Here is a 9,850-nt window from a genome sequence, read left to right as displayed (position 1 = left end):
TAGATAAATCTAAATTAATTTTAAATTGTTGAGTTTGTATTAGAATAGGAAGTTGTTTATTGTATTTAAATAAACATGAACTTAGGTGGGGGCTTGTGGAGATTAGGTTGCGGATAGAGTTGGTGGGATGACCGAATATTTTTTCTTGATTTATTCAGACAAGGTTGTATGCAGACACCAATTAATTGGTCTATAGGATGCGGATAGTGATTTGTTTCTCGAATAGCAACTAAGAGTGGTTTAAAAGGATTTGGACACATTTGTAATGGAGGTGGCACAGAATGCAAATAATGGTTTGTTTCTTGAACAACAACTAAAAGCGATTTAATGGGATATAGACATGTATGTAATGAAGTTGACTTGAAAGCTTGCTATGGAGATAAAAGCCAAGAGAAATTTAATTGAAGACCGAATATGTCTAGACAGTTAGTGAATTAAGTGTTTCTAAAGAGTACGAGCATGAATTTTTTTTTGCCTAGTTAGGTGGGCTTAAGGAGAAGTTTGATCCATAGATTTAGTTTGTGTCTAATATCTTCAAATTGGGCCCATATATCTTGGGGTTTTAATTTCTATATATTATTTTTACTTTGTACTAGTCAAAGCCCATAGTTTATTTTGACAAAGACAATTACTAATAAAATTACGTATAATTTTTTTAAAAAGTGGTAACATTTATTTTTAAATTTATTTATTTATACCTAAGTCGGACAACAAGATAGATTGACCCTACCCCCTTATAACTACCAACCAACGAAACAGCTAAACAGTGTATCAAAGCACACCTACGTACAGGAACACAACCAAGAAATTATCTTATCGCCCCATGGCCTCTTCTGCTCTCCATCTCCCACTCTCCTCACCCTCAAGCGCCATCGCCGCCGCCCCCAACAATAACCCTTTTCATGCCCTTTCGCATTCTTCACAAACCATCATCTCCTCTCCACCCCCTAATCCAACTCTCAGAACTCCCACCATCCGTTCCCGCCTCAGCCAATTATGCCAACAAGGCCAACCCCATCTTGCCCGCCAAATTTTCGACACAATTGCCGAACCAAAGACAGTTCTTTGGAACACCATCGTCATTGGTTTCATTTGCAACAACATGCCCCAAGAAGCCCTTCTATTTTATTCCCACATGAAGAATTCCTCCCCTCACACCAAATGTGACTCTTATACTTACTCCTCTGTCCTCAAAGCTTGCGCTCTATTGCGCAATTTACGCATAGGTAAAGCTGTTCATTGCCATTTTATTCGGGGTTTAACCAACCCCAGTAGGATTGTATATAATGCTTTGTTAAATTTTTATGCTACTTGTTTGAGTTCTTCGGATAATAAGGAAATGGGTGGTTATATTAAGGGCTTTGACTATTCGAAACATGATTTGGTATGTGCAGTATTTAATATGATGCGTAAGCGAGATGTTGTTGCTTGGAATACTATGATTTCGTGGTATAGAAAAACAGAGAGATATTTGGAAGCAGTTATACTGTTTAAGAAAATGATGAAAATGGGGATAAGACTTAGTGCAGTTAGTTTTGTTAATGTTTTCCCTGCTTTATCCGGTTTAGAGGACTATAATAATGCTGAAGTTCTTTACGGTATGCTTCTCAAGTTGGGAAGTGAGTGTGTTGATGACTTGTATGTTGCTAGTTCTGCGATTTTCATGTTTGCAGAGCTTGGTTGCCTTGATTTTGCTAGGAAGATCTTTGACAATTGCTCACAGGGAAATATCGAGATTTGGAACACTATGATTGGAGGGTATCTTCAAAATAATTGTCCAGTTGAGGGAATTAAGCTTTTTCTTCAAGCTATGGAGTCAGAAACTGTTTTCGATGATGTCACTTTTCTCTCAGCTTTAAGTGCAGTTTCACAGTTGCAGTGGTTGGACTTGGCACAGCAGCTACATGCCTATATAATTAAGAATTTAAGCAAATTGCCAGTTATTGTAGCCAATGCAATACTTGTTATGTATTCCAGGTGCAACTCAATCCACACATCATTCGAAGTTTTTGATAAGATGCCTGAAAGAGATGTCATCTCTTGGAATACTATGGTTTCTGCTTTTGTACAGAATGGGTTGGATGATGAAGGGTTGTTACTTGTATATGAGATGCAGAAGCAAGGTTTTTTGGTTGATTCTGTGACTGTAACTGCTCTGCTTTCAGCAGCATCAAATCTTAGAAACCGGGAAATTGGAAAACAGACCCATGCTTATCTTCTTAGGCATGGCATTCAGTTTCAGGGGATGGAAAGTTATATTATAGACATGTATGCTAAGTCTGGTTTGATTAGGAATTCACAACTACTTTTTGAAAAAAGCAATTCCTGCAATAGGGATCAAGCCACATGGAATGCTATGATTGCTGGTCTTGTACAGAATGGGCTAGTTGAAGAGGCTATCATTGTCTTTAAACAAATGCTCCAGCAAAATGTGATGCCTAACGCTGTTACGTTGGCATCAGTTCTCCCAGCTTGTAGTCTAATGGGAAATGTAGATTTAGGTAAGCAACTTCATGGATTTTCTGTTCATAATTTGTTGGACCAAAATGTCTTTGTGGGCACTGCTTTAGTTGACATGTATTCCAAATCTGGTGCCATCAAGCTAGCTGAAAGCATGTTTTTTGATATCCCTGAGAAAAATGCTGTCACGTACACCACAATGATATTGGGTTATGGTCAACATGGAATGGGTGAGAGGGCTCTCTCTTTGTTCCGCTCAATGCAGGCATCTAACATTCAGCCTGATGCCATTACCTTTGTCGCAGTCTTATCAGCTTGTGCTTATGCTGGATTGGTTGATGAGGGCCTTCATATATTTAGGTCAATGGAGAGAGAGTTTAAGATCCATCCCTCAACTGAGCATTACTGTTGTGTCACTGACATGCTAGGGAAGGTTGGAAGGGTGGTTGAAGCCTATGAGTTTGTTGAACAATTAGGTGAAGAAGGTAATTCTGTGGAGATTTGGGGATCACTTCTTGCATCTTGCAGACTTCACCAAAAATTTGACTTGGGTGAAGTTGTGGCCAAGAAGTTGCTTCAAACGGATATAAGAAATAGCATGACAGGCTATCAAGTTTTGCTCTCAAATTTATATGCAGGGGAAGGAAACTGGGACAATGTTGGCAGAGTGAGGAGAGAAATGAAAGAAAAGGGTATTAGAAAGGATGTTGGATGTAGTTGGATTCAGGTTGCAGGTTGTGTGAACTGCTTTGCTTCTAAGGACCAAGAGCACCCCCAATCTGATGAGATATATAACTTGTTAGGACTGTTCAAGAAGATGAAAAATGCTGATTATTATTAAATACTTAGAAGAATTCCCATCTCCTTGGTATTTTCTGAATTTGATGAGTGAAGAGGAACATAACTTGTGGATTATGATGGCACCTTAGGACTACAAAGGGGAGATGAACATCTTTTTGCTCTAGATACCGGCAAGTGGGTTGGCTGGTGTATGGCTACTTTATTTGGGTTTGTTTTAAGGATATGTTACTTCTTTTGGGACTGTTTCTCCAATTTGAAATTTTGGAGCTTTGTTGATATCTGGGACTGGCTAAAATTTCTGGAGCAAGTTAGTGGCTTATTTGAGCAGGTTGTCAGTCTCAGGTGGCAGAATCCCTTGACATGGTGTTTGGTGTTTTACTCTAGCCCTGAAGACTGGGCTGGTTAGATTTCAAGCTGGTCAAAAAATGAAAATGGCCTCATTTTCATTGTTCAGTTTTGTAACAAGCATCTCTCTCCTTAAGACAACCCCACCACTCCCCCCCAGGGCACTCCAAAAAAAGTAATAAAAAAATGAAGGGGTAGCAGGTAACAGAAGAAAGAAAATTTTTTCTAGTACCTTATCTTACTGGAAGTTTATGCAACTCTTTCTGTCTTACCCAACAATGGGAATGGGGTGCTTCTTTTATATGTTTACATGCTGATGCATATTTGTTATTGTATTGTAAAAAGACTGAATACCTTAGGAGAGCTCAAGGGATGAGGCAAGAAAATAGTTAACAAGGTACGCATATGACTGAAAACAAGGGATTTCTCTTACTGAAGGAATCAGCAAATGTGATTATTAAATAAAGTATAGGGTGATATAGAAACATCATGGTTCTTTTGTAGGTTGTGTGTTCGCATCATAAAAACAGCCTGATATGCAAGTTGGATAAGGAATTTAATAAATAAGTTTCATTTTATCCTTTCATGTACAATGTATGAAACCTCTCTACATTGTGTCATAGTGGATTAAGCTAAGTAACTGTCAGGTTTTGGGATGGGAAAAAGCATTAGTGTTCAGAGGTCTTGGATCTACTTGGGGTCTGGGGAAAGAGATGTGGGTCGAAGTTAAAAATTTTAATGCTGAATTTACAACATCTGCAAGGCTAGTGTTTAAGTAATATATCCAACCTGTAAAATTCGTAGCTGTATGTTATTGCCTTTTTGCATAACCATTGACTTCCCAAAGAGATATAGCAAACTTTCATAGGTAGCAGCTCATATTGCACCTTGTCAATGAAACCTCACCTTTGAATTCTAGTATTTATTGCTTCCACGCTGTTGTCATGATCCTGTTCTCCACATTTGCAGGTAGCAAGTTCTAACCTTTAATTCCAAGATTTAACTGAGAACATCAGCTGCCCTTTCTTTGTTTTCTATTGAAACAGAAGAGGGAAAAGCTTCCAATAAAGAGATGTGTTGAGATGGTTATGCCGATCCAAGAGGTAACTAAATGTTTTACTCATTAATACCTGTATATGGAATATGTATCCTTCATTTTCAGCGTATGGTAAATTGCTTTCGGTGATTTTTCCTTTCTATATTACAAAAAATAAAATATTGAATTTTCCATTGATCATAATTTGGCATAGTGGATTAATTTCAATAAATAAGCTATAGTATTTTGGCTCTGTGTGTGTGTGTATGTTCAGGAATTCATTAATTCTATTATTTTGTGCAATTGCTTAGGCTGGATGTTGGTGAAACTATATGATGACCTCTAAAGCACATTTGTAACACTTGAGCAAGATAGATAATTGCTCTGCAGGTTCTTTCATATGGATAGTACATCATTCCAGAAAATGTGCTGGTCTAAACTGAAAAGACATTGCCATTTCCTTCTTTCCTTTTGTAGCCTTCTTGTTATCATGTTATTTAGTATGAATGGAGTATTTTGAACTGATATACATAGCTAAAACGTTTAAACACTAGATCTAAGAGCATGTCTTTTTATTGTTATTACAGTCGGAGTACAAATCATTTGGTGGGGAAAGCAATGTGCAGGAAAGGCGTGTTCTATTTTCTGTCTTTCCAGTTTTCATTGGGTGAAGAAGTGTTTCCTATTTGAAAGCTTGCTCTCTGTATAAATTTGTTCAAAATGCAGGAATACCGCATGCATCTAGTTATTTACCCAAAAGGACACCTTCTTCAATGACTATACCTATACTATTGTGCCATAACAAGTTCTACTTTTGCAATCAAAGCTTAAGTTTAAATTTTGTAATTTCAATTTGACGTCATTGAAAACTTGGGATTTCGTTTTACAATTTTTTTAAAAGAGTCTGATTTCATTGGTATCATCTAAAAACTTACATGATTGTTTATATATAGAGTTGCAGCACAATATATGGCCTATCCCACTTTAATTCTTTGTAGTAATAAACAGTTTGCCATAATAATAGAAAGTGCAAACTTGAAGATGGCATGGAAAGCTCCAATCTCCCATTTAGAAATGCACAGTCGCGAAGACTCTTTTTGGTAGCTTTGCCTGCCATGGGAAACATTTTTGTTTGGAGCATTCAGCAATTATAATCTGTGCCAGTTTTGGGAATGTGTCATTAAGTGGGTATATGTAACTTCTCTTTGTTGTCAATTAAGAATCCAAAAGTAATCTTTATTTTGGAGCAATGTTGATGGTGAGTTTCATATGTGCAACATCTGGCATATGTTGCCCTAAGTTGCACTTAGAAAGTGAAGTGATAGACTGGCTAGCATGTTGTAGATATTTTATAGCAAAGCCCAATTTCCCTCAAGGTATTCTTTAACTCTATTTCAGGAAGCCTTTTCCTCAACTGAATAAAAATCTTGCAATGTGCTTGGGCTCAGAATAACTGGGTAATGGGTTATCGAGTTTTTCTTTTAATCAGGTTTCCCAACTGAATAAGGTTTGACGCACCTCTATTTAGAAGCACTTTCAGATTTGTTTTTTATCTAGTTATGACTTCTAAGTCAATGCATTGACTTTAGGCTTTGGCCACAAGTTCTCCCGTAAAAAAGATTCTTTTTTATTTATGGGAAAGGTCTAGAAAAATCTGACACTTGCAACTGCGGAGGCTTTTCAAAACCACAAGAATGGATGGATAACGTTCAATCAGAGGTCCAAACAACCCAGCAAAGAAATGACATCACACTCTAACACTTATATTTATTGCCTCCAAAACTACATCAACCACAATCCAAGAGGACCCTAGTTATGTCACGTCCCTATCAACTTTCTGTGCAAACGATGAAGAAGGCAGAGCTGGTATTCGTCCCAATGCCTGGAATAGGCCATTTGGTATCGACAGTGGGAGTGGCCAAGCTTTTGGTGGATCTTAATTCCAACCTCTTCGTCACCGTCCTCATCATCAAGCCACCTTACGACCCAAATTTAACCGCATACGTCGACTCTCTCATTGCTGATACCGATAGCATCTCCACTCACATCAAATTTATCAACCTGCCTCAAGATAAAACCCAACAAGGTATTCCTCTTAACAAGTTCATTACTACTATAATACAAAGCCAGGGGCCCCACATAAAAGAGGCCGTCGCCAAAATAGTTCACTTCTCCAGCTCCGTGCCCGACTCACCTCGACTCGCTGGGTTTGTTCTCGACTTTTTTTTAACTGCTTTGGTAGATTTGGCTAACGAATTTGGTGTTGCTAGCTATGTCTTTTACACGTCGAGTGCAGCTTCTCTTGGCTTTCAATTTTATATGCAAGCTCTTCATGATGAGCAGAACGTTGACATCGTCAAGTTAAAAGGCTCGGACGCTGAGTTCACCATACCTTCCTATTTTAACCCAATTTCTGCTAAATTCTTTCCCACCATCATGTTCAAGCCCGAAACTTCAACTATTATGCACAATGTGTCAAGGGAGCTTAGGAAAGTCAAAGGTATCATGGTAAATACATTTTCAGAGCTTGAATCCCATGCAGTCAACTCCCTTACTGATGGTAAATACCCGGCTGTTTACCCTGTGGGACCAATATTGAATCTCAAGGGTGCAAGTGGGGTCCATCAGAATTCTTATATCATGAAATGGCTTGATGAACAACCTCTTTCATCTGTCGTGTTTCTCTGCTTCGGGAGCATGGGGAGCTTTGGTGGGGATCAGGCGGAAGAGATTGCCCGCGCATTGGAGCAGAGTGGACACCGATTTTTGTGGTCCCTACGCCAACCCTCAGTCGAAGGTATGATGTTAAGCCCAACTGATTACGAGAACGTGGCAGAGGTATTACCTGAAGGGTTCTTAGAACGGACGGCCACGATTGGTAAGATCATCGGATGGGCCCCGCAAGTGGCCATCTTGGGCCACCCAGCGATTGGAGGGTTCGTGTCTCACTGCGGGTGGAATTCTACGCTGGAGAGTATATGGTTTGGAGTACCAATGGCCACGTGGCCTCTTTACGCAGAGCAACAGTTGAATGCGTTTCAAATGGTGATGGAGCTGGGATTAGGGGTGGAGATTACGTGGACTTATGAGACCATGGAAATTGTGAGTGCTGAGAATATAGAGAGAGGAATCAGGTGTTTGATGGAGCAGGATAGCGATGTTAGAAACAGAGCAAAGGAAATGAGTAAACAAAGTAGGAAGGCTTTGATGGAAGGTGGATCTTCACACTCCATGTTATGTCGTTTCATCAACGATGTAATTGACAACATGCCATAAAATTTGAAATGTAAAAATTAATATTGTTATGAATATATGTGTGAATATTTATAATATCAAAATTTAAGATTTTAAATCAAATTAAACATTTAAGATAAGTTAAATAGTTTAGCAAGTCAGACATAAGAGTTTAATTTAATTTAAATTTTTATATTTATGTATATTTAAATTTGAATGTAGATTAAATCATATTAGTATTAACATTTAATTCATCCAAATAAAATCTTTTAGTTATATTTTATTTTATAAATTTTATTTAGATAAAAGATTATTATCTTGTGAATAAATGGTCATTTTATTTGTAAATATATATTTAAATAAGATCTTTTTACTTTATTAATATTTTTATCAACACGATTTTGAGAAAGTTATGATATCATTTAATTTTCATCATTATCATCTCAAAGTCGAGTTTTAATTTTTTTTAAGCTTTAAATGCAATTTCTTTAAGCTTTAAAAGGATTTCAATTGTTGGTTTTTTATTTTTGATTTTAATGAATTAGGAAAGTGATTTAATATATTTTTAGTGTTTTCATATCTGAAAATTAACTTTAATGTGAATTTGCTATTGTGTAGTATATATTATATTTTGTCCCTTAATTTATTAAATCGGAATGTGAATTTGTAATAATGTAGTATGTATTATATTTGGTCTCTTAATTTATTAAATCGGATTAAGCATGCAAATATATAAATAATTATATAGTATCTCTTTATTTTGATATTAGAATATAATTTGCTCAATATATGTTTTCTTTGTTTTGAATTTCAAATATAATTATGTTTGTATATGTAAATCTATCTTTGATACTATAAGATTTTACATAAGACATTTCGAATTGAATATATGAAATTGACTTTGTATGATATTTATTTTATAACAAGTCAAAAATAATAAACTTTAGGTAATCTGAAAGTGCATTTTGTTTTGGATTTCATGTTTTTATACTTGAGAAAAATAATGAATTACTAATGAAAAATCATCAACCTCGTTCATTCCTTGAAGTGAAGGCGACATCATTTAATAATTATGATCGTGGACCTAAAGAGTGTTAGCATAATAATTGTAATTGTAGCGGTTACACTAATCATTAATCTAATAGTAAGAATTCATTTAACCACCAAAGTAGATGAATACATTTAACCACAAAAAGTAGACGAATACATTTAACCACTCGAAGTGGATGAACATTGAAAAGATACAAGAAAAAAAATAGATAAAATAAAAAGAATATAAAAAATATTTATCATAGTATGAAAGGTCATTAGTTACGTACTTGTTTTATACTGAAACTTATTGAACTTTATCAAGTATCATTGAAAGTTAAGAAGAAAAAATATATACTAAAACAAATTTTGTTCAAGATGATTTTAACAATGGTCAAATTAATATAATACATCTAGATGTTATAAAACAGAAATTGATCATCTGATTCGTGATGTAAATATCCAAAAATAAAATTTATTAATATTTTGTTAGTATGTTTTTGTATAACTTTATTATGGAGATATTTTTATATGTTCTCATTACATTCAAATGATACGTTCTTATTAGGTATTTTAATAATAAATTTATATTTATCGTTCCCTTAGGTTAACTTGTAAGTTTCTTACTGTATATCTTATTTTAAAATATGAATACCCATCTCGTTAGATCTAAGATCAATGATGCAGATATATATCAACAATGCCACAATATATACTATATTTAAAGATAAAAAAATATTTTCTTACTTGACAATGGAAGAAATTGATGTCAATACTATATCTAGTAGTACAAGATTAATTGAGGCTTTGGAGGAGTCAATATTTTATTATCCAAAGGAGCAAAGTTTATAATAGAGGATGTATTATTTTCAACTAAATCTTAAAGAACTTTATTAAATTTTAAAAATATTCGTCTAATGGATATCATATTGAGATAATAAATGA

General features: G+C 35.4%; 2 protein-coding genes across 2 annotated transcripts; both read left to right on the top strand.

Moving 5' to 3' along the window:
• Window positions 740-5,499, top strand: LOC18612272 (pentatricopeptide repeat-containing protein At3g22150, chloroplastic). Its single transcript, XM_018129487.1, has 2 exons — window positions 740-4,709; window positions 5,230-5,499. The coding sequence occupies exon 1, from the start codon at window positions 824-826 to the stop codon at window positions 3,299-3,301; it is 2,478 nt and encodes an 825-aa protein (XP_017984976.1). The 5' UTR covers window positions 740-823; the 3' UTR covers window positions 3,302-4,709; window positions 5,230-5,499.
• LOC18612274 (anthocyanidin 3-O-glucosyltransferase 6) lies at window positions 6,392-7,953 on the top strand. The gene has a single exon (XM_018129479.1). The coding sequence runs from the start codon at window positions 6,458-6,460 to the stop codon at window positions 7,916-7,918; it is 1,461 nt and encodes a 486-aa protein (XP_017984968.1). The 5' UTR covers window positions 6,392-6,457; the 3' UTR covers window positions 7,919-7,953.

The sequence above is a fragment of the Theobroma cacao genome, chromosome 1 (assembly GCF_000208745.1).
Source record: "Theobroma cacao cultivar B97-61/B2 chromosome 1, Criollo_cocoa_genome_V2, whole genome shotgun sequence".
In the NCBI taxonomy this organism is placed as follows: domain Eukaryota; kingdom Viridiplantae; phylum Streptophyta; class Magnoliopsida; order Malvales; family Malvaceae; genus Theobroma; species Theobroma cacao.
This window is presented reverse-complemented; position numbering and strand designations above follow the sequence as displayed.